This window comes from Sesamum indicum, linkage group LG4 (genome assembly GCF_026168435.1).
Source record: "Sesamum indicum cultivar Baizhima isolate 11 linkage group LG4, ASM2616843v1, whole genome shotgun sequence".
NCBI classification, from domain to species: domain Eukaryota; kingdom Viridiplantae; phylum Streptophyta; class Magnoliopsida; order Lamiales; family Pedaliaceae; genus Sesamum; species Sesamum indicum.
In genome coordinates, this window is record NC_142660.1 from 10,608,996 (window position 1) to 10,635,049 (window position 26,054).

At 38.1% G+C, this 26,054-nt stretch overlaps 1 protein-coding gene across 1 annotated transcript; it reads left to right on the forward strand.

The window, feature by feature from the left end:
* Positions 1 to 298: 298 nt before the first annotated feature.
* LOC105160182 (D-galacturonate reductase-like) lies at positions 299 to 3,859 on the forward strand. The gene is made up of 3 exons (XM_020693483.2): positions 299 to 661; positions 780 to 1,023; positions 3,400 to 3,859. Exons 1-3 carry the CDS (start codon positions 303 to 305, stop codon positions 3,790 to 3,792), a joined length of 996 nt encoding a protein of 331 aa, XP_020549142.2. The 5' UTR covers positions 299 to 302; the 3' UTR covers positions 3,793 to 3,859.
* The last annotated feature ends 22,195 nt before the right edge of the window (positions 3,860 to 26,054 follow it).

A 26,054-nucleotide genomic window follows, 5' to 3' on the forward strand; every position in this document is an offset into this window, starting at 1 on the left:
TGGCTAGGTGTCGAATCAATTGAACTGACTTGTGGGGTTCGTCATATGGACCCTTTGGAGGCTTGATCAGTATGAATTGAACCCCTAGCAATTTAACTCTTTATATTTTTTAAAATACAACAATTTACTTCCCTATGTTTTTTAAAATAAAGCAATTTATCTTCATGTATAAGGAGGTAAATTGTTCTATTTTAAAAAATATAGAAGATAAATTACTATATTTTTTTATAAAAAAATAATATGCTCATTTTTAATATCGTAGGATAAATTGTTGTTCACCCCCCTTCTCTCTCTCTATATATATGGACATTAGCGTGGGCATTTGCTCAGCAGCGTTGAAAATGGCTGGTGCAGCAATACCAACATTGAATTTGAGTGGTTGCGAGAAGCCGATGCCTGTCATCGGCATGGGAACTGTGTCGTATCCACCTGCCGACATCGAAACGGCAAAGGCAGCCATATTGGAGGCGATGAGGGCCGGATACCGCCACTTCGACACCGCCTTTGCTTATGGTTCCGAAAAGCCGCTTGGCGAAGCCATAGCCAAAGCCCTGCGCATCGGACTCATCCAATCCCGCGACGAACTTTTCATCACTACAAAGTTGTGGTCAAGCTTTGCTGACCCAGCACAGATCGTCCCTGCTTGCAGAATGAGCCTCCAGTAATTAATTGGCTCTTTGTTTGTTGGGTTTTTTATTGCTTATTTCAATTTTGTCTCAAATTCAAAATTATGCGATTTCAGTCGATCTGGGTTGTGATTTGATGTTTGGAAAATGCAGAAATCTTCAGTTGGAATATGTTGATATGTACCTGATACATATGCCAGTGAGGCTGACAGGGATGATCAGTAGAACTCCAGTTGCGGCGGAGATTATAAGGGCTTTGGATGTGAAGGGTGTGTGGGAAGGCATGGAAGAGTGCAAGAATTTGGGGCTCACAAAGGGCATTGGAGTCAGTAATTTCTCTTGCAAAAAGATGGAGGAAGTCCTCTCAATCGCCAAAATTCCTCCTGCACTCAACCAAGTCAGTATCTACCTACAAACTCTGTCAAGTGTTAATGTGGCTATTTTATTTGAGATTTATTCAGAATTTATGATTAATAAAATTAGGCTTAATACTATTTAAAATGATACAGTAAATGAGCAAATAATTTTGTTTTTTAACATTTTAACCTCATTTTAATAACACAAGGATAAATTATTGTAATATACAAAATACAGAAATAAATTGTTAATTTTTTGTTTTTGGTAGGGAGTGTTTTTCTTATTAAATGTCATGGATTGCTTGTAGTTTTTTCGTTTTACTATTAAAATGATTTAATAAGTGTTTTGAAATTCTTTACAATTATTTAAGTCGTTGCCTTTCTTCTTTGACAATTTTAGAAATTCTTCTTTTATGTCAAGAATTTGGTTTGAGATGGTGGTAGGGGTGGCAAACGAGTCGAGCCGGCTCGCGAAGGCTCGATTTTGAGCTCGAGCTCAATTATCTCTGTTTATCAGCTCGCAAGCCGGCTCACGAGTTTTTTTTCTTTTTTTTATAAAATATTTATGTATTTAATTTCATATTCAATACTTTATCAATTTTATACTCAAAATTTACCATATATTACATTATTAATCAATATCATATTTATTTTAGATAATAATAAATTATGGTACTTTTATTTATACATTTAATCTTTATACAAAAATAAATTTAATCAACAATTTTGTAAATTCTAATATTTTTTATAATTAAAATTATTATTTAATATGACACATATAAACTTGATGTTATATTTTAATATATATTTGTATTGTGTTATACTTTTTTTAAATTGACAAGTAATTCCTATTCATTATGTAATTTATTTTATTACTTATAAATTTATGTCAAAAATTAGTAATTCTTATAAATTAATCTAAAAATAATGATAATAATATAATACTGATGGTTGAACAATTTTAATTATTTTTATAATTATTTTATTATATATATAATGAGATAAAAAAATTTAATCAACAATTAGGATATCTTAAAATTCGAGCACCGAATTCATATTAAATTTACATATATCTATTAGATCATATCAAACGGTATGATTTAAAATCACATGGCCTGATTCAATGATACACCATCTTGAATGATTATTCTTATGTTTCGAGTACGATATCTCGACATTCGTATATTCAACAAGTCTAAAATTTTACAAAATGTATTTTTCTATAAGTTTGATATATCTAACGGTTTGATCTGAATTTTGATGGGTCGATTAACCCATATTGTTCAACAATATAAGATGATAGTTACATCAATCTAATATATATTAACATTTATAAACATATAAATTTATTGCAAATTGTAAACATATATTAATCTCAAGTATAAAATATTTTTATGTATTTCAATTGCATTATTCCAGATAATTGAATGTTTTCTACAATCTTAAATTGTTCAGTATGATTATTTTTGGTATATTTTACTAATTATATTACTACTAAACTAATTAGTAGTTTATATTTATAACAATAAATTAAAATTTCATACTATATTTTGGTATATTTATAACATAGTATACATTATGCAATCTATTTATTACTTATAAGTTTATGTAAAGATTTGGTGATTCTTATGATTTAATTTAATAATAATAATAGGAAAAAAAAATCAGATTGAGCTCGTTAGATTGAGCTCGAGCCATACAACTCAAAATCGAACTCAAGTTCGATCTCGCCAAAAAAGATCGAGCTCGACTCAGTTACACCCTACATGGGGAAAATATATTATATACTCCAAAAGTATTTTAGAGTTTATGAAATGTGATTAAAGATTGATTTCTAATTTTTTGTATGGTCTTGCAAATGGAATGAGGTCATATTGTGGGGTAATGAGATTTTATTCTAAAGTCATGAGCATTAATATCTACACGAGGTCAATCATGGTTTAGGGACAATGGCATATGTATTGGCTTTCTATTAGTAAATGTCAAGCTTTATTCAACTTATTTTGTTACTTTACACGTTACAATGATTTTCTGGAGGGAGACTTGTTTATTTGAGACTGATTTTGAAATAATTTAAACATAAATCACAGGATATCCACGATAGTATATTTTTCGGGCGGAAAAAATGCAAGCAACCCCCATGTGATATCGCAAATCAGCAAATTATCTCCTTATGCAAAAACAAATAGCGATTTACCTCCCTATATTTTTAAAATACAATAATTTACGTTCCTATACTTTTTTAAAATCAAGCAATATACTTTGCTTCGTTTTAAAAAATATAGGGAGGGTAAATTGCTATATTTTTTTATATGGATTAATATGCTAATTTTCAATATCACATGGGGTATAAATTGCTATTCGCCCTTTTTCGGTAGCACAAGAACAATTCTTGAATCTTTCCATGTTCTATATAGGTGGAGATGAACCCACTTTGGCAGCAAAAGCAATTGAGAGAGTTCTGCAAGGCAAGAGGCGTTCACGTTACTGCCTACTCTCCCTTGGGAGCAAACAACACTAAATGGGGAGACAACAGAATTGTAGAAAGTGATGTGCTAGCAGACATTGCCAAGGCCAAGGGAAAGACAACTGCGCAGGTGGCGCTGCGATGGGCGTATGAGCAAGGAGTCAGCATTGTCACAAAGAGCTTCAACAAGCAGAGGATGAGAGAAAATCTTCAAATATTCGACTGGGCGCTGAGTACCGACGATCTTGAAAAGATTGACCAACTCCTGCAGCGAAAAGGGGTAACTTTGGCATCTATTTTCGGACCCCATGATCTTGTTTTGGAGCTTGATGCCGAGGTTTAATTGCAATTGACTCCTCTACTTGTTGTGGTAGCCGTCAAATGAATAAAAATTTGAGATTATTTCTCAATTTTTTGTTGTTGTGTCGTTTTGAAAATACTAATAGGTACAAAATCTTCTTATACGAAAAAAAAAAAAAGAAAATGATACTATTATTATTGAAAAAACACTGTTTCCGCTTCGGACAGTAACGTTTCGTTGTTTTTAGAAGTTAAAGGGGTTGTATTGTCCCCTTTTTTAAGGTGAAACCATGTGTGAAATAGACCCAACAATGCGACCTGAAAAAGGTGAAACCATGTCTGAAAAAGGCCACAACAAATGCAACCTGAAAAAGGTGCGATCTGGTGTCAGAAAAAGACCGACAATATGCAACCTGAAAAAGGTGAAACCATATCTGAAAAAGACCACAATAAACGCAACTTGGAAAAGGTGCGGTCTGGCATCTGAAAGAAAAGACCAACAATATGCAACCTAAAAAAGGTGAAACCATGTGTCTTAAAAAGACCACAACCAACGCAACCTAGAAAAGGTGCGATCTGGCGTCTGAGAAAGACTAACAATATGCGACCTAAAAAAAGTGCGATTTGGCGTCTGAAAAGGACCACCAATATGCAATCTGAGAAAGATGCAATCCAGTGTCTGAAAAAGACCACAACAGACGCAACCTGAAAAATGTGTGATATGGTGTCTCGAAAAGACCCCTCATATGCGACTGAAGCGAGTATGGAAATCATGCCTCTATTAAAGATCGCGTTTATATGAGAAAGGTAATATTTCGCGATCTAGTTTTCTTGCGATTTGAAAAAGATGTCAATCTGTATGAGGACTCCAGCTTATTTGTTAGAACTCAAAGAAATAGAAGAATTAAAGTAAGGAAGGGAAATCTCATTGATATTTCAAGAAGCAGAGTGCAAGAGGAACTTCTTGTTCTTTACTGTAGCTGCTCATCCATATATAAAGAAGAAGGAAGAAGAAAACTACCTCAACTAACTAACATATAGTTAAAAACGTGTTTTCAGAAATAACAACTCTATAAGTGAATAAAAGAAAGAATGACAACTACAATACTCTTTTCCTCTCTGCTGTTGCACTACAACTGATCTTCTTCTCTGTAAACTCCAGCAATCTGCTGCTTCTTGTCCTTGGTTGCACCCTGATTAATCTTGCACTTCATCACTCCTCCCACAAGTTAGGTGTGGGTTCAGTGTGACCAAACCTAACTTGGACTTCAAGTGCAAGAAATTGGAACCAGTCAAAGTCTTTGTAAACATATCTGCATCTTGCTGTTTTGACACTATGTAAGTAGGTTGAATCATCCCTTCTTTTTATTTATCTCTCACCACATGACAATGAATTTCTAAGTGTTTCGTCCTTTCATGAAACACTAGGTTTGCTGTGATATATATTGCAGCTTTGTTATCACAAAAAAATGGTACAGGCCTCTTCACTGTAACTCCCAATTCATTGAGCAAGTATATTAACCATGTAATTTCACAGGTTGTGATGGCCATACTTCTATATTCTGCTTCTGTAGAGGAACGTGCCACTGTTGTTTGTTTCTTGGTCTTCCATGATACAGGACTTCCCCCTAGGAAAATGTAGAAACCTGATAATGATCTCCTTGTTGTTGGGCAAGTTCCCCAGTCCGCATCACAAAAGGCCTTAAGCTGAAAGTCATTATCTGAAGGATAAAATAGACCAGTTGAAGTGTTGTCCTTCAGGTACCTTACTAAGTGCATAGTGCATCAAGATGTTGTTGTCTAGGTTGTTGTACATGCTGACTTAATTGTTGGGCAGCAAAACATATGTCTGGTCTTGAAAACCCAAGGTATAAGATCCTTCCTATCAATCTTCTGTAGTTAGATGGATCCTTTAGTAGCTCACTTTCACTAGAAGAGAGTTTCAAACCTGCAGGTAAAGATGTGGAAGCTATTCTGCCTCTTTGAAGGCCAACATCTTTTATGATATCTATAATATATTTATTTTGAGTGAAAATTAATCCCTTTGAAGATCTAGCTATCCCAAGACCTAAGAAGTAAGTAGCAGGTCCTAGATCTTTTATAGTGAAAAGTTCATGAAGGTAATTCTTAACTTGATGAATTAAACTTTATGTTGATGTTGTAACTAATATGCCATCAACATATATAAGTAATCCAATAAAGTCTTTTCCTTCCCTTTTTGTAAATAGATAGTGATCATGTCCAAATTGTATGAAACTATATTTAGTGATTTTGTTTGTAAACTCATGATTCCATTGTCTAGAAGTTTGTTTTAAACTATATAAGGATTTCTTTAATTTGCATAGTTGTTTTGCAGGAATTTTGTAACCTTCAGGGGGATCCATGTATATTTCCTCATCTTGAGTGCCATGTAGAAAGGCATTGTTTATATCCACGTGATGTAAAGGGCAATCGTTTGCTGCAGAAACAGCTAAAAACAATCTTACAGTGACTGCTTTTGCCACAGGTGCAAAGCAGTCACTGTAATCTTCACCTTCAATTTGGTTGTAGCTTTTTGCTACAAGCTTTGCTTTGCACCTTTCTAAAGAGCCATCTGGCTTAAGTTTGATTTTATAAATCCATTTGCAACCGACAGTGTTCTTACCTTGTGGTAAAGAGGATATTTCCCAGGTTCTGTTTTTCTCTAGAGCACTTATCTCTTGTTGCATTGCTTCTCTCCATTCAGCTTTTGTTTGTGCTTCAGTGAAGTTCCTTGGTTCCTGAAAAGACAACAAGCTCCCCACAAAACTACCATGTTTACTTGTTAGTGTAACATTGTTATCAAGATGAACATTACTGCAAATTAAATCATCCATCCATGTTGGTTTATTTCTAATCCTGCTGGATTTTCTAATCTGTGCAGTGGTTTCAGATTGAGGTATAATTTGGGCAGAATTATCATCAATCTCATCTGTTTCTTCCTCTTTAGTTTCATCTATCTCTTCAGGTTTGGGCAAAGGGTAACCATCTTCTGATTCTAGGTGAGTTTATGAAAGGAAATACATGTTCAAAGAAGGTAACATCTCTAGTTATGAATATTTTCGTGGTTTCCAGTTCCATAACTTTATACCCATTTCCTCCATGACCATATCCCAAAAATACACATCTAGAGGCTCTAAGCTCAAATTTTCCTTTGAAAGGTATTACATTTGTAGCAAAACACAAACAACCAAATATCTTTAGGTGATCATAAGAAGGAGCCTTTCCATATAACATCTCATAGGGACTTTTCCATTTTAGAGTTGCAGTGGGCAATCTATTTATTAGATAGGTGGCTATTAGAAGAGCTTCTGTCCAAAGTTTTGAAGGTAAGTGGGCTTGAAACATAAGGGACCTAGCAACTTGAACAAGATGTTGATGTTTCCTTTCAACCTTTCCATTTTTTTGTGGGATGTAAGGGCAGGTCCTTTGATGTATTATTCCTTTTTCATGGAAGAATTTTTGGCATTCCTCATTAATAAATTCAGTACCATTGTCAGTTCTAACTTGTTTAATCTTTCCATTAAATTATGTAACAATCATACTGTAGAAAATTTTCAGTTTTTGACAAGATTGGGATTTATGCATCATCATATAAGTCCATGTGGTTCTGGTGAAATCATCCACAATGGTAAGCATGCAATGACAATGAGTCAATAAAAATTCCCTGTAAGGACCCCATACATCCACATAGATCAATTCAAATGTTGTTTTTTATTCCAATTCACTTAATGAAAAAGGAAGTCTGTGTTGCTTTGATAAAGGGCAAATATCACACTGCATATTATTCAATGTGTCATTGTTACAAAGATGTAATTGTTTAATGACATCCTTACTAGGATGTCCTAATCTATGATGCCAAAGGTGACTAATCTTTTCAGAATTCTCCTTACTCTTGTAATCTCCAGCTTTAGAGGCATTCCCTTTTGCATTACTGGCAGCCATTTCTGACTTAATTTTCCCTTTTTGATTTCCATCCCTTCTAAGCACATATAGTCTGTCTTCTTCTCTACCTATTGCCATCATTTCCTTACTGTGAGAATCCTGCACAATACAGTCATGTTCAGTGAAGGTTATACTAAAATGCTCATCCCTACAAAGTCTGCTGACTGACAATAGGTTGTAATTAAAGGCAGGTACGTATACAACATCTATAAGAGTGATTCTGTCAGATAATTTGATATTTCCTACAAAGCTAACTTGTTGTGTAGTTCCATTTGGAAGTTTTATTTGTATCTAATCTTTAAAGGGTTTTAGATGTTCAAAACTGTAATGTAAGCGCACATATGGGCAGATGCCCCACTATCAATAATCCATGTATTGATGCATTTTGGTGTAGGTTCTGTTGCAGTAAGATCAATACCTGCATAGTCTTCAATATTTTCCATTTTGAAGCTCTGTTGTTGGCATCTTCGCCTTGCAGTGCTTTATTAATTTCCAGTTTTATGAAATCTGAGATAGAGGCTTGTAGCTAGTTGTTTTCTTTCTGCATTTCAACATTGAATTGGGATGATTTACAGCCGTCTTTCTTTGGTCTGCAAGTGTTTTATACCACTCAGGGAATCCCTTCAATTCGAAGCATGTTTCCTTCAAATGGCCTGTCTTCTTGCAATGTTCACAGTACATCATTCTTTTATCTTGGAAGTTCCCTCTCTTGGTTGCAGTTTTATTCAAGAAAAACTTTCTTGAGTCTCCTGTTTGCACAACCATAACTCCCTCTCTGTCCAAGGTAGTGGTTCTTGAATATATCTCTCTTTGCTTTTCAACTCTTAGCACTATGAATATGCCTTTGCAACAGAGGGCAAAGGATCCATAAGGAGCACTTGATTTCTGACATGGTTGTAGATATCATTAAGCCCCATCAAGAAATGAATTAATTGGCTGGAGGCTGCTCTTTCTGACATCATCTTGCTAGTTCCACAGGTACATGGTGGAAGTGGATCAAGAATCAACAACTCATCCCATAGTTTTTTTCAGCCTTGCGAAGTATACTGCCACAGATGCATTTCCTTGAGAGATTGAGGTGATTTCTCTCTGGATTTGGTAGAGCAATGGTCCATTGCTATCACCAAATCTGGCCTCGAGTTCCAGCCATAAGTCTCTGGTAGATATGGCATAAAGAAAAGCTTCTATAATCTCTTTTGTCATAGAATTCATAATCCAAGATACCAACATACAGTTATTTTTCTTCCATTGTTCAATAGTAGCCTTATCTTCAGTAGGTTCTAGGGAAGATCCGTCTATGAAGCCAACATTTTGTTTGGCCCCTAACGCAATTTTGATGGATCTAACCCATGTAAAGTAATTATTTTCATTTAACGGGAATGAAACCAGGCTCAAACCTGGATGATCATTGCTTTGTAATCTCCAATTTTCAGGAATTTTCTAATGCTCTGTATTGGTTTTGTCTGCCATTCTTGATTCTTAGTTGGTGGAGTGTTAGTGTTGTTAACTATCAAGGAAGCGTGGAAAAGAAAGAAATGAGGGGAAATGTTCATCAGAGTTTTAATGGCTCTGATGCCATGTTAAAACTCAAAGAAATTGAAGAATTAAATGAAGGAAGGGTAATCTCATTGATATTTCAAGAAGTAGAGTGCAAGAGGAATTTCTTGTTCTTTACAGTAGCTGCCCATCCATATATAAAGAAGGAAGAAGAAAACTGCCTTAATTAACTAACATATAGTTAAAAATGTGTTTTCAGAAATAACAACTCTCTCAGTGAATAAAAGAAAGAACGACAACAACAGTACGCTTTCCTCTCTGCTACTGCACTACAGCTGATCTTCTTCACTGTAAACTCCAGCAATATGCTGCTTCTTGTCCTTGGTTGCACCCTGATTAATCTTGCACTTCATCATTATTATTCTGGGAGTAGATCGAGTTCAAGACAGTATTATTAATTTCTTATTCAAAGAAAATTCTTATATGAAATATATTTCATATAAAAAAGACTATCTTGATCTGCGAAACGATCTACATAAATGCTGTAAAAATTACAATGCCATCAAAATTACAAGGATTCTGAGGTCAATTCATCTACTTCATCTTCGCCCATTTTTTTGATCTCCTCCACCAAGACCCCAAATTCGTCGTCATGTTTAAGGTGAGGTTCTTCAGGAAATGCTGCAAAATTGCCATCTAAGGTAGGGTCGATCCAATTTGTATCAAAGCCTTCTGCAAACCCTTTCAGCTTTTTGATCTGAAAAGTGCAGCGACCAAAGCCTTGCATCAGATAATCAGATGACTTGATCTCTACAACAACCTGAAATGAAGGGGACTTCAAAAAATTTCGAGTACTCGCCAAAAGTTTCTTGTGATTATCAGATGCCAGGTACTGGTCGCGACCTTGATCGCGAGCTAATTCAAGCTGGTGCTGATGCTCCTCTGAAAAGAGATACTCTTCCCTACCTGCTACCCGACCCGTTGAAAAACCTTCAGCTTTGGCTGATTCAACACTAGCCGCTATCTGCGATCAGAGCTCTTGTAGTTGTGTTTCAAGTTCAGCCTTTTGCACCTCGAGCTTGCTTTCTCTCTTTCGCAGGTCGCTATCTGGGAATCCTTCTCAGCAAGTAGCTTATCAGTAGCCATCTTTTCATGTCGCCAATAGTTGCATTTTAGGGAGAGGTGATGGCCAAAGGCAGAAACCTACAAGCATAAACAAAAGATAGAAGAATTTAGCACTAAGTGGAGGACAATTTGCGTCCTCTTGGTGAAGAATATTACCGGAGAATGTGAATGAGCAAAGTTTTGCTTAACCCGAACATGCGACATGGGAGTCAGAAGGGCCTGATCGCGAGGTAGAATTATTGATTTGTACAACTCCCACGAATCTTGGCCAACATGAGTCTTGAGCATTGAACTCTGGTTAGATATAGCCCAATTGGGGGTCCGTTTCTCACCCTTCATCACAGCATGACTATAGAAAGGCGATTAAAGCTCTACCTGCTTTTCCTTCCACCAGATCGTCAGTTCGCTGACTACATTCAGATTCTCAGCTTCTTCTGCCCCTAAAGCAACGTTGCTTTTCTTCCAAGAGGGTGTTGGGCTAGGTCGCGTAGACTCGTGTTTCCTCTTAGATGATGCTGCATCGAGCTCCTTTCCCTTTTATTTTTTCTTGATAAGCGGCTTGGCTCAGGTTCTTCTCGAGATTCTTCAACCGGCCGGTTCTTAGCAACGGGGTCGCTACTCTCACTAGCGATCTCAATAGGAGTGTCGTGTGGACTTGGAGAGCGACCTGCACGAGACCATGGTGTACTTGCAATAGGATCAAATGGTGGCTGCAAAGGGATAGAGAGTCAGTAATATATAATGTGAAGATAGTACCAGTTGAATAAGGAAGAAGATAATCACCTAAAGAACCCTGTACTTCGATGGATGCCGGACAGAGGCCAGCTAACTTCGGGGCATTCTCTAATAATAGTGGTTTTGCTTTATACTAAAATTGGGTAAGATTGCTAATCAGGTCGTCCTCTAGTCCCGCACCGCAAATCTTGTGCTCGGGTTTGGAGGTAAGCCATTCACATGGAAAAGGCCAAGGTTGATTATGTGGGGGACGGATGAAAAAGAACTTATCTTTCCAAGGACCTACATTCGATTTTAAGTTCGCTATGAAAGCATAGTGTGGTTTGGCAGTAAGGTAGAAGAATCCCTGGTCGCCCGACCTTTTCGAGGTCGTGAATTTGTAAAGTGACCAAAAGTTGTCAAAGTTAGGTGCAAGGCCTAGATGGTTCATGATCATGATAAAGACGAGTATGTGGCGTATAGAATAGGAAGCTAGCTGCATCGGACATATTTCTAGCCTAGATAGCTTTGGAGCAACGGATCGCGAAATGGGAAAATGCAGACCAGCGTATAAATGTACAATGAAAATTGGACAACCACCTGGGGGAGGTTGATTCATGTGATCCGAGGGTGAAGGAAGGATGATTTCGAAATCTAGAGGAATATGATATTTCTTCCTAATAGTATCAACAGTCATATGCAGAGTACTTTCTATACTAAGCCATGGTTCACTAATCAGTTTATCTTCATATTGTTCAAAGGACATGATTGAGATCGCCACGTTTAGGTCGCCCATGATTACTCTAGAAGGTGATCCTGGTTGTTTTATGTGAGCTAAGGGCATATGGGAGGCCGCAGAAAAGCTATGCGATGATCTACTAGATGAGCTATCTGAAGCACTAGAACTACTCGACTCAGAACTAGAAGACATAATCGAAATAGAGAAGGTCGCAAAGAAGTACCTGAGCTAAACTTAGGCAGAGCAGATCGCTTGTGGGGAGGCGAGGTCGCACTTAGAGAACTCGAGATTGTATCAACTGGCAAGGTTGAAGTTGAACTCTATATTTATAGGGGTTAAACGCATGGAGATTCACGCTAGGACGAACAATCGGATGCTAAGGTAGCAGTGATGATCTAAAGGCTGAGATCGACAGACTTTTCGACTTCCCTTAGCGTGCTTTGCACACTAAGAGAAGTGGAGGAGTAATGATGTGGGTAAACCCTAAAATTATCACAAAAGGATAATTTTTCCCCTGAGAGGGCACAAAATGACAAGTTTACCAGCAGGATCCGCGCAGTTTTAACCAGGTCGGATCGCAACCCGACCCGATAACCCAAGATACGTGGAACGTGCGTATTGGACCAACCAGACCCCCGACTTCTCTCTATAAATACCCTCCAGCCAGTGCATTAATGGTACGTTAACTTCACCACTTTTTACTTTCGGGTCAATTTAGCTCTCCAGCTCGCTAAGCGACCTAGTTTCACGACCTCAGAACAAAACACTGACTTAAACATCGGAGGGCTTTAGTTGGGGGGCCACCCCAACAAGCCTAACAATCTGCTTCTTTTCTCAGGACCCAATCACTAGTCTGGGAGAGGTAGGTTCTCGAACCACTTGGAGGACATCGTCCGACCAAGGAGGTCCCGTGGATTACAACCCGGATCAAATATTTGATCAATTCAGCAATGTAAGAATGAAATATAAAAAGAGTTAAAACATTCTAAATGTGAATGGATTTTGAAATAATTAAAGGATGTGCAATTGAAATGTATATATTAATAGTTTGAAAATATAATAATAAGATCGTTATCATCTGCTTATAATTTCTTTTGACTAATTGGTGTTCTTGTTCCAGAAAACAATGTTGGATGTGCAATGTATTTTGGGTGAGTGTTTTAGATTTTTACTACTGTGAATGCTTTTGGTAATCTCTCAAAGATGTTGGAGATCCTGGAAAATAGAACTACATTATGGCCAAGCGGGAGGGAAGTTTTACGATTGCTTTTCGACACTCAAATTAGTATTAAGTTCAACGTCTTCTAGGAAAAGAGTATAAATAGTTGGGGTTAGCGAAAGTTGTGCCTGAACATGGGGACCTAATATTTACAGTTTTAGGTCTGGTTATGCAATTTTACGTGCACCCTTGATTTGAAATATGATTTACAATGTGCAGTAGTTAGTACATACCAGACTAAAAGTGTGACAAGCAGTGGTCCCAGCAGACATGTAGTGATTCTGTCTGGCAAGGAAGTACGGAGGTCTCATCAGATATCTTTGAGTACTTAGAAACTGTGAACAAGTGGATAGGCCTTTAGTGAAACCTTGAATATGTAATTTCGAAGGTCACTTTAAGAGCCCTCGACGACATTATCATTTCGATGAACATCGTTGTCACTCTAGCATGTCTTTGGTGAATTGCTATAAATATCCCCACAGAAGAAGTTGCCCAACTTATCAAGATTCAAGGAAGCAAAGCTTGGTAAGTGGATTTGAATGACCTTGAAGCCTTAGAAAATATTCCATCACCTTCTAAGAAGGTTTGCAAAGACCTTATTACAAATAATTCTACGCTCAGATCTATGTGATTTCATCTAAAATTTGACTTTCAGAATCCGACACATGCGTTTGATTATTGTAGCATGCCAAATGATCACGTCCTTACATTTGTGAGCTGTTGGTACCCGCTGCGAGTTTCTGACCAATAGCAAGCAACGTGGCCTTTTCAATTCCAAAGCTCGTCATGAAAGGTTAAATACTAGAACTTAACTTTCAAATTAACCCTTCGTGTTTTTGTCAAAATCTCTTATTTCTACTAAAGACTCCCTCTCAATCGGATCTTCCTCCATGAGGTTTCAACCATTGAAACCCTCTAAATCATTCATACCAATTACCATAGATTTTCCTTTTCAGTGCTAACAAGACAAAGAAAGGAAAGGAGAAAATAAAAAAACACGTTATGACTTAACGGTTTCAATTTTCTTTCTCGTTTCTTCTTTGATTAAAAAAAACGAAAAAGATTAAGATGGAGAGAGTATGAAGTGATAGAGAGAGAGGAGAATGGTTGAAAAAATGTGTGTGCGTGTTGTGTGTGAGATAAGAAAGTGTAAAACTGTTTTGACTTAGTCACAACACTCTAGATAAAACCTAGTTTATCCCAATTCTCCATCCTCTCAACAACCTCAACCCTAACCAAGATTTTAAGCCTTTTTGAACCCAAAATTTCGTCCAAAGCCCTCCTAAAATCCGCCAACATCTTATTTTGACCTAGACAAGGTCAAATCAGGTCATGGACTTCTCTAAAGTGGACTAGACTCTCATAGATCAAACCTGTGTCCAATGGGCCTAAATTAACTCGAATTCAATTTTAAGTCCATCACTTTAAGTCCTTTAATCCAATTAAGATTTAAGCCCACTCTCTCTTTTAATTTATGAATCCAATTCATAAATTAATCAAGCCTAATTAAATTAATTTAATTAATTTAGAAGGCCTAAAATTCAAAATGAACTAATCCAACTAATTAATTTTTTGGAAAAATCCAATCCATGGACTTTTATATAAATGAACCAATCGTTTAGTCTCTCTCCAACTAATTAATTTCATCCAGTTAAATAATCTCCACCTTTTCGAATTAAATTTTAAATTAATTTCAGCACAATCCGGTGATCAGGGTATGACTCTCTAGGTTCTCTTTCCACTAGATTTGGGCATGAATGACCAACACAATTAATCAAATTAAAATAATTTTATTATTTTTTATTATTCCATAACTAGAAATAGCCGGTTACCATGGGTGGCCAACTAGCAACAGTCAATGGGATTAGAAACTAGGTAGATCATGCATGAACAGTTAGGCTTCGAGTTTCATATAGGTAAATCCTACTGTCAATCGTCTCCCGACTTTAGTCTAGGGTACAAAAATTGGGCATTGGTTCTCCTCCTGAACTAGGCATCTATACTTCATAATCGAGATGCGTTTACTCTACTAATCTTTGTAGGAAATCCCTTCTCCCTCAATCAATCGCTATGACCATATATTTAAAGAGTTTAAACCATCTCAGGGAGTATAGGAGATCTTATTGTCAAAATACTGACAAAGGATAGATTGCTTCTTGGAATCCACCGTCCTCATTACATACTCCGTCTGCATTTGGCAAGGCTTATGGTTACCATATCCCACAATATAATCACCACTTGCCAGATCCAAGATACAGTCTTTGTATGCGCGCGACTACCATAATTCCTCAAGTTTGAGGACTAATCTTGTACTATCGGAATTGGGAATACCAGTCATATCGACCAAGCCCTTAAGGATTCCATAAGACGATTCCTATAAGTTAGTTCAATCAGTCAACTACCTTCCCAACTACCTCACTAAAATTGTACAGACGACTTACTTCTCCTGTTGACAGAACACGGCCGTAATACTTAGTGCAACTCTTGTAGGACACTCGATGCCCCATCTCGAGGTCCTCAACTTGGAACATTTCAAACCGACTCTTAGAAGTTGATTTCGTAACTGTCAAATCTATTCGTAACTCAACTCCATATGTTTAATCTTTTGGTTTGCGGGCATTTTATTAGAACATTGAAACACCATTTAACATAAATGGTAAGTACAAAAAAACACAATGATAGTTCGATGAACTCTTACCATATTTATCAATTCAATATTATTGTGATAAAGATTGCCGAATAGAAAACAACCAATCCATTGGCTTTTTGTTCACCTATTCCAGGACTTCAATTTTTAAAAACTTTTATTAGAATTACAATTATATTCCCTAATTTTATAAACTTATAGTTTGACCTCAAATATTTTATAAAACTTCAACTTAGTCCTTTCAAGTTTTAATATATTCAAATTTCAACATATAATTTATTTATAATTAAATTTAGATTTTCTTAATAATTATCAATTAGTTCAATAATAACGTAAAAAAATTTATGGATGTTACACCGCCAATAAAAAAAATGATCTTAGCTCGATCATGTTAGATGGAATCGGCCAATCTATCACCGATCTTACGTTTTTGTTGTCGATTCGGGTTCTTCCTTGGTTGATCACATGCCCAAGGAACACAATTTGCTTACAACAGAATTCTCACTTCTCCTTCTTGGCATATAGCTCATATTTCCTAGGTTTCTAAAACACAACTCTCAAATTTTATAAGTGGTCTTCCAAAGACTCAAAATAAATTACGATATCTTCAAGATAAACTGGAAAGATTTTAAACTCAAAGGGAATAACAAGAGTACCATTTTGGAAGAATATGGGGAAAATGATTTTTCCTTCATCATCAAGCGAAAATAATATGGAAGCTAGTTATATAAATACAAGATAAACGAATCTAGCTAACAAACTATTAACCAACCATATCTAAGAATAATAGAAAAATCCTAACAAACAGATTAATAATACAGAAGAGGACAAAAGAGCAAAACCGTTCATAAAAGACAAGAAAGGAGGTAGCTAGCAACCTACAGGCCGAGGCGTAAGCGACCTGAAGAGCAGCAACCTCGAGGACTTGCATATTGTTCACAGCCCCCCCTCAAGATGGAGCCGAGGAAGAGAGGCCCAGCTTAGGAAGGATACGAGCAAAGTCCGCAGCAGTGAGGGATTTAGTGAGGAGGTCAGCGACCTGAGCAGATCCAGGAATGTGTGATGGTGCAATGAAACAAAGTTTGTATTGATCCTGAACGAGTTGGCAGTCGATCTCCAGGTGTTTGGTGCATTCGTGGAAAATCAGGTAGGCAGTGATGTGAAGAGCAGCCTTGTTGTCACACCGGAATGGGATCGGGAGTGAAACAGGGATATGGAGGTCATGGAGCAGGTAAGAGATCCATTGGAGCTTGCTAATGGTAGAGGCCATGCTGCGATATTCTGCTTGGCAAAAGACCTGAAGATCCTTGCTTGTTTCTTGGTCTTCCAAGAGATAAGAGGACCCAAGAAAGATGCAAAAATTAGTGATGGAACGGCGTGAGTCGAGGTAGGATGCCCAAGAGGCATCAGAGTAGGCACTGAGCTGTCCAGACTCTGAGCAAGAGAAGAAAAGACCAGTGGAAGGAATACCTTTAAGATACCGGAGAACATGAAGTGCAGCAGACCAATGCGAGGTGCGAGGCGCTTGGAGGAATTGACTGAGTTGTTGAACAACAAAAGAAATATCAGGGCGAGTGAAGCTGAGATACAAGAGGCGACCTACAAGCCGTCTGTAGGGCCCGGAGTCAAGGAGTAGCGGTCCATCATCAGCAACCAACTTTATTCCAGAAGGTAGAGGAGTTGGGGTAAGCTTGGCATGAAGAATTGAGGAATCAGCCAAGATGTCTTGGAAATATTCATGTTGCGTCACATGAATACCATGCAAGGAGCGAGCTAGTTCGAGCCCGAGGAAATATTTAGCATGACCAAGATCCTTAATGGTGAATAGCTTATCAAAATATGCCTTGACAGATCGAAGGGTGACCTCGGAGGACCTAGTAAGTAGAATGTCAACATTAGAGACGAGAAGCGCAGCGAACTCCAAGGTCATGTGCTTGAAGAAGAGGCAATGTTCGTGGCTGGACTGAACAAAGCCAAAACTTACAAATTTGCTGGTGAGTTCAAGGTTCCGCTGCCTGGAAGCCTGCTTGAGCCCATATAACGACCTCTGCAACTTATAGACATAGCAAGGGAGCACTCCAAGTAAACCCTCCAGTGGCTCCATATATACATCTTCATCTATGAACCCATGGAGGAAAGCATTATTTATATCCAGTTGGAACAAGGGCCAGGAACGAGATGCAGCGAAGGATAGGAAACTCCGGACCATAACAGATTTTGCAACTACAGAAAAAGAATCAAGATAATCAACCCCCCCATCTGCCGATAACCTTTGGCCAAAAGGCGAGCCTTGTACCGATCCAGCGAACCATCTGGGTTGAGCTTGAACTTATACACCCAGCGCGACCCGATGGGTCATTTTCCAGGTGGTAATGGGATAAGAGTCCAAGTATCATTACCATCCAGAGCTGCCAGATCCTGATTCATGGCATCCACCCAGTTCGCATCCTTACACGCCTAAGAGTAAGTCTTTGTCTCTTGCAAAACAGATAAGTTGGCAACAAAACGCATATGTGTAGCACTAAAGATGTGGGATGATAGGTAGAGTGAGATAAGTAACAACGGCACACATAGTCATTGAGCCAAGATGGTTTAAAGGTGATTCTCTACGACCTGGGAGGCTGGGTAGGAGTAACAGGAGGTGTGGACGCTGGAATTGGAAAATGAGAAGAGGAATGACGATCTTGGGAGCGACCTAAACTAGAGAAAGTGTCAAAGTCTAAGTCAGGAATAGGGATAGGCAGAGAGACACCAGGCAGGTCGGGAGGATTGACTTGGAAAGGAAAAGAATGTTCATGAAAAACCACATCTGTAGAGCTGGACAGTGTTTGTGTAATGATGTCAAAGACCTTGTACGCCTTTTTTGAGAGACAATATCCAAGGAACACAGTTGGTGGCTCGCTCATCGAATTTATGTTTATGGGGTCGAATATTGGTTACATAACATAAACACCCGAACACCTTCAGCCGGGAAAAATCAGGAAGTTTGTTATAGAGGATGTCAAACGGTGATTTCCAATGGAAGGTCGGTGTAGGTAGTCTATTTATGAGGTAGGTCGCTGTGAGGACAGATTCTCCCCAGAAGCGTTTGGGCAGATGAGATTGGAAGAGGAGGGCTCGTGCTATTGTGAGGACATATTTGTGTTTACGTTCAACCACCTCATTTTGTTCAGGTGTGTAAGGACACGAAGTTTCGTGCACTATGCCATGTGACTGAAAAAGGGATTGACATTGAGAATTTACGAACTCAGTCCCGTTGCCCGAACGAACAACTTGAACGCCTTTCTTGAACTGAGTTCATACCATGATGAAGAAATTACTCAAGACTTGGGGTGTTTAAGATTTATATTTGAGGAAGGTACATGTTGCTCTAATAAAATCATCCACTAGAGTGAGGAAGTAATGGCAACCTGTGAGCGAACTCACGTGGTAAGGCCCCCATAGGTAAATGTGCAGTAATTAAAAAATGGATGACGACCTGGTGGTGCTAAGAGGAAAGGGCAGGTTTTGCTGTTTAGCTAAAGGGCAGACATCGCAATCATGAGTAAAACAATCTGAACTATGTTTTATTTCTAGAATATGGATATGTTTGATTAAAATGGGTGATGGATGACCCAATCTTTTGTGCCACAAACTACTATCACTATTGTGAAATACAGAGCAAGTAGTGTGTTTGTAAGAAAAGCTGCGAATGACATTCGGATCGAAGGATGTCGCATCTAAGCAGTATAGATTTCTAACTTGTTTGCCAACTACTATAATTCGCTTAGTCTTTCGGTCCTAAAAGAGGCAATGAGAAGGGTGAAAAATGACTTCAAGAAGTAGAGACGAGCATACTTTGTGAACAGACAAGAGATTGAATTTAAAGGATGGTACTAAAAAAGCATCAGTAAGAGGTAGATCTTTGTGGAGCATAACGCTCCCTGTATGTGTGCCGGCTGAGAGGTACCATCTGGTAAGTGAACAGACTAGGGTGCGTGGGTAGTGAGACATTATCAAGAGTGTTAGTCCATATATATGATTAGTTGCCCCCGTATCTATAATCCAAGAGAACAAAGAAGTGTCTGTCGAGACAGTAAGAGCTCGATTTATACCTGCAAAGTCGTCAATATGGGCCAAGTTGCCTTGCGCTGGCGGTTGTACGGTATTACCCATCAGAGTGATCAGCTCCTAAAGCAATTCTTCCTTCGTGCTTGTCTGTCCCAAATCGCCTTTCTCTATCACGACTTGGGCCATGACCTGGGCCGCATATCCTCTGATGCTCCCTCCTTCCTACTTTCCTTTATCCGCGAGCTGCTTATACCAGTCTAGTGTTCAATGAAGCTTGAAATAAGTGCTCTGGTTGTGCCCAGTCTGCTGACAATACGTACAATACAGAGATCACTTGTCTGCTCCAATTTTCCTCCTTTCAGATCGCATTCCACTTCTCTGTGGCCTTGTTTCACCTCTTACATGCAGGGCTGTGTTTTCAGCCTCCGCGATCTCCATCTGAACTCTCTTCTGCTTCTCCACACTATGTATGATGGAGTATGCCTTGTTAATGGAGCGTACCGGCTCCATAACCAGTACTTGATGTCGTATATTCTTGAACACTTCGTTGAGCCCCATTAAAAATTGCATCAGCTATGTGAAAGCAGTTGAATCTTCCACTGCTTTGCACGCTCCACAGGTGCATCCATTGCACGTGCATTGGGGTATTGGTTTCAGTTCTACCAGCTCGTTCCACAATCTCTTCATGTTTGTAAAGTATGATGACATAGGAAGATTACCCTATGACATAGAACAAATTTCTCTCTGAATCTGATATAACTGCGGTCCATTGCACTCCCGATATCGCTGTTCAAGGTCGACCCAGAGGTTTCTCGAGGACTTCGTGCACATGAAGGCCTCCACAATATTCTTGGATATAGAGTTCAAGATCCAGGTTGTCACCATGCTATCAACCCGAATCCATTGCTCAAAAAATGGATCAGTCGGGTGTGGTTTCTCAGAGGTTTCGTCAATGAACCCCAATTTCATCTTGGCACGAAGTGCGCGTTTTATTCCAAAACTCCAGTTCAGTAGTTGGTGCCGGTGAGTGGTGCTCACCAATACTATTCCTGGGTGATCGGACCCATGTAGCTACAACTTGTCGGGCAGAGACTCCATCTTTTTGGTCTCAATCACGGTAAAGTAGAGATACCGTATACAGAGTCCTTCAAGTGAAGGCTCTGATACCATGGAAAGATTTTAAACTCAAAGGGAATAACAAGAGTTCCATTTTGGAAGAATATGGGGAAAGTGATTTTTCCTTCATCATCAAGAGAAAATACAGTGGAAGCTATATAAATACAAGAGAAAGGAATCTAGCTAACAAACTATTAACCAACCAAATCTAAGAATAACAGAAAAATCCTAACAAATAGATTAATAATACAGAAGAGGACAAAAGAGCAAAACTGTACAGAAAAGACAAAAAAGGAGGTAGCTAGCGACCTACAGGCCAAGGTCGTAACCGACCTGAAGAGTAGCGACCTCGAGGACTTGCACATTTGTTCACATAAACAACGACAAAACGGTCCAAGAACTCATATACAACATCATTCATTAAGTTGCAAATAGTAGCAATTGCATTCATCAAACCAAACGGCATCACCAACAACTCAAAAGAACCATATCTCGTCATGCACATGGTCTTTGGTTTGTCACCCACGACAAAATGAACTTGCCAATAGCATAACCTTAAGTCAATCTTTGGTGTAGTACTCACCCTCGTCAGTTTGTCCAAAAGGTCCAACGCGTTTGGAATAGGGTACTTATTTTTCACGGTATCCTTATGATGGAATGGGTACAAGCCCGGAAATGTAAAATGAGCAACAAAAGTTACAAATAAAATATTAAACGAGATCCTACCCCACGTCAATCGGGCTATTCGTGCACTTGCACACCATATGACATCCGTAGAATTTTACACATAATTGATAGACTAATTGGTAACTATTAGCAAACATTCAAATTTTATTATAACAAATTACAGGTTGAAATTGAAATATATTAAAACTTGAATGGAGTAAATTGGAGCTTACTATAAAATATGAGAGTAAATTATATTAATTAAGAAATTAAGTATGACGTGATGTGTATTTTATATGTAATAATATATATATATATACACACACACGAATATAGAGGGTGAAAAGGCGAATCATTGGCCACCCACCGCATCAATCCTTCCCCTTTGAATGTACATATATATGCAAGATAATAGATAAATTAATATGCTCACTCGAATGAACACATCCATATTTTATATACGCACACCCGCGGCGATGAAAATAGGTAACTGAATTTTAGATTTTAATTTATATTATTTTATATAATTATATTATTTAATTAGTCTATTTATTAAATGTGGTTTATACTGATCGATGTACTATTTAACTGGAATATTTTACGAGCTTGCGTGTGTTAAATCAAATATCACATTCAGTATAAAAATATTGTAGTGGTTTAATTAAATTATTAGATTATCTAGATTTAACAATAACTATAGTAAATTTACTTAATTTTTTCAGATGCATTAACCAAATATTCATTATATGTGTCGGTGTTTGATTAAATCACATAGTAGCGAGAAATTGATAGAAAAATTACAAAAATTATCAGGATAGATGACCAGAAAGCTAATTAGATTGGCCTGGATATAATATATTTTGACAATTGCTTGACAATTGGTCTTTTTCTTTGTTGTGCTCATTCTGAATGTTTATATTTACTTAAACATCACAACAAAGTCCAAAAATCATTTGGACAATCATGCAGTTGGATTGTGCATTAGATGGCGATCAAATTGCCAAAAGTTTAGGTTTCAAAAGTTCCAGTCGAGGACATTAAGATTGGGCATCTAGTGTCCTATGGAGACTTGCACTAAGAGTCCCATTCATTTGATGAGTGCCGCATTTTATCGGCAACAGACATGGGACGTCTATGCGATCTTACTAGGTTGATTGGTTAGGTGTCGAATCAATTGAACTGACTTGTGGGGGTCGTCATATGGAAGCCTTGGAGGTTTGGTCAGTATGACTTGAATCCCCAGCTCCGATAGTACAGGAGTAGTATTCAGACATGAGGAACCACGATAGTCATATGCATATGATGACTGTATCTTGGATCTGGCGGGGGGTGATTGTGTCGCAGACATGATCATTGTATGCCTTGTCCAGTGTAGTCGGAATATGTAGCGAGGACGTTGAATTTTAAGAAGAGGATCAACCTGTCAATATATGACGGAGGTATCTCCTGAATAGAGCGAGTGAGTGGATCAGCCCGGAAGCGCTCAAGCGGAAGCGGTAATTAAAATTCATAAATTAAAAGGTGAATATAATAAGACCATGATTCCAAGGGGTGTACACTTGGAGTTCTCGAGCGTTTGAAGTAGTTAATAAAATAATTAATATAAAACTCAATCGGGGCCTATGGTGAAATTAAAATCGAGAAGCGCAAGAAACGTAAATCAAGGACTACCCCTTGCTTGATTTCCTCCGCGCCTCCTTTTGTTTATTTGTTCACGCGAGACTCCAAATGTAGAAGTCCTCTAAAGACACGTGCACGCCACACTGGAATATAGGGATCCCTTAGTTCCCTATGCTAGAAGAAAATAAGGGAGAAAACACACCTAGTGTGTAGAGAGAGGGGGCGGCCGATTGGTGAGTTCTAGGGTAGAGTACTTTTTTTTTGTGTTGTGTAATAATTAGTTATTCCAAATAACTAATTAGAATATGTATGTACCTTGTATGGATGTACTAGAATGTGTTTAAGTTCATTCCATTATCCAAAATGCATTATATTCTTTTTTCCAAATAAAGAATGACCTAAAAGTGAGAATTGCTAGTCAGTTATTTCCTTTCCTAGAATTATCCAATGTATTTAATTAGGGGTGCTTGGCCGATTTTATTGGCATAAAAAATACAAGGCCCAACTAATTTTAATTAAATTCAATTTAATTAAAATCTACCTAATTAAGCCCATTGTATATCTACTCCAATTAAATACATGAGCTCAATAAGTTTTTATTAGTTAATAAGTCCAACTTATTAAATAGGAAGGGTAAGCCCAATATAAATCAATCTTATTAATTTATCCTTGGGCTCCTCCATCCAATGGATCTCTCTCATTTGTAAGTAATCCAATTACTCATGGAACTAAGTCCCAATTAGTCCCTCATCCCTTCTCGGTGACTTGTGCGGGACTCTTTAGGTTCACCTTTCAGCTAGACTTGGGCTAGTGTCAAATATTATTATTAATTAAATCTAATTTAATTAATAATTTTCGATAAACCTTTGATCAAGAAAACCTATCACCATGGATGGCTGTCTAGCAACGGTTCATGGCACTAGAGACTAGGCGGATATCCATGTAAACTTTTAGGCTCTCGATTCTATACGAGCATGGTCCTTCCATCTACCATCTCCCCACCTTAGTCAAGGGCATGAAATTGGGTGTCGGCTCCCATCGTGGACTAGGCATCTATACTTAATACATGAAATTGCGTTACGCCAAATTGATCAACATAGGAACCTCTTTTTCTATTCGACCAATGACTGTGGCCACAAGTTCATAAAGCTTGAACACATCTCCAAATGCATAGGAGATATCTCTGTCATGTATTGACAGGGGATGGATCCTCTTCTTGAAACTCACCATTCTCACTACATACTTTCACTGTACTGGATTTGTGACACGATCAACTCTTGTGCAAATCCAAGATACAGTCATCGTACGCACGTGACTGCCGTGATTCCTCAAGTTTGAGGACTACCCCCATACTATCGGGGTCTGGGATTGGAGTCATACCGACCAAGCCTCCAAGGCTTCTATATGACGATCCCCATAAGTTAGTTCAATCAATTCAATACCTAATCAATTGACCTACTAAATATGCAGAGACATCTCACGTATGTCGCCAATCAAACACGACACTCATCAAATAGATACGACTCTTAATGCAAGTCTCCATAGGACACTCGATGCCCATTCTCTAGGTCCTCGATTTGAAACATTTTAGACCCAACCCTCCAACCCTTGACAGTTGATTTCATGACCGCCATCCAATGCTCAGTCCAACTGTTGCACGGTTGTCAAAGTGGTCTGTGGGCTTTGTTGTGATGCCTAAAGAAAATGAAAACATATAAATAAGCACAACAAAAGAAAATGCCAATAGGGAATACTTATTTTATTCACTAAATAATATTACATGGAATCGAGTTAATGTCAGAATGGATTAGAAGTGTGCCAATCTAATTGGCTTTCAGGTTACTATTCTAACAATATCTCACTTGACCTAAAGCCAATCACCCATCAACCTCAAACCCATCTTATCCAGATGCTGAGTATGGGCAATTTGTAATATCGGCTTGGTAAGTGGATCTGCTGTGTTTTGTACTAAGCTGACTTGGTCCATCCTGACGTCACCTCTACTCACCATCTCTCTAAGCAGATAGTAGCATCTAAGAATGTATTTAGAATGGTGATGGTGATAAGAATGTATTTAGAATGGTGACGTCACCTGCTACCACCCCGTTGTTATAGCAGAAGATAACTACGGGCTCAGCAATACTAGGTACCACATCCAACTCTTGGATATAGTTTTTCATCTAAACCGCTTCCTTAGCTGCTTCTGAAGCTGCTAAGTATTCAGCTTCCATGGTGGAATCCGATGTGGTATCTTGCTTGGAACTTTTCCAAGCAACCACAGCACCATTTAGCTTGAATACAAACCTGATTGAGAATTGGCATCATCATCGTCTGAATGGAAGCTAGCATCGTTATAGCCTTCAGTATCAATTCTCCACCACCGTAAATCAAGAACATATCTTTATTCCTACGTAAGTAGGGTTTTGATTGTGCTCTAGCTCACCTCTTTGACACATGCCTGGTATCTGCTTGTCACGCTCAAAGCCTACGCCACATCAGGCGTGGTTCATTAGACAACATATTGAATGCTCCCTACGGCTGAAGCATAGGAGATGTCCAATTTCCTTTTAAGCTCCTCATCATTCTTGGGAGATTGCTTCTTGGACATCTTCATCTCATGCCTCAATGGAAGGAATTCTCGTTTTGAGTTCTCCATCTTGAATCTTTTCAAGACTTTCTCAATATACGAGGATTGGGAAAATCCTAACATCCTTCTAGATCTATCCCTATAGATCTTGATGCCAAGGATGTAAGAGGCTTCAACCATATCCTTCATAAAAAATTGTGTAGACAACCTAGCTTTAATGTTACCCAACATTTTGACATCATTCCCAATGAGCAAGATGTCATCTACATAAAGCACAAGGTATGCAACCATGCTCCCACCAATCTTCTTGTATACACAAGGATAGAATTTATTATTGATGAAATCATAACCCTGTATAACTT

Excerpts from the sequence above, each read along its gene's own strand:
- LOC105160182 (XM_020693483.2), top strand. The coding sequence starts at position 303 with ATGGACATTAGCGTGGGCATTTGCTCAGCAGCGTTGAAAATGGCTGGT. Across the intron at positions 662-779 it reads GCTTGCAGAATGAGCCTCCA|AAATCTTCAGTTGGAATATG; the intron begins GTAATTAATTGG and ends TGGAAAATGCAG. Across the intron at positions 1,024-3,399 it reads TTCCTCCTGCACTCAACCAA|GTGGAGATGAACCCACTTTG; the intron begins GTCAGTATCTAC and ends TGTTCTATATAG.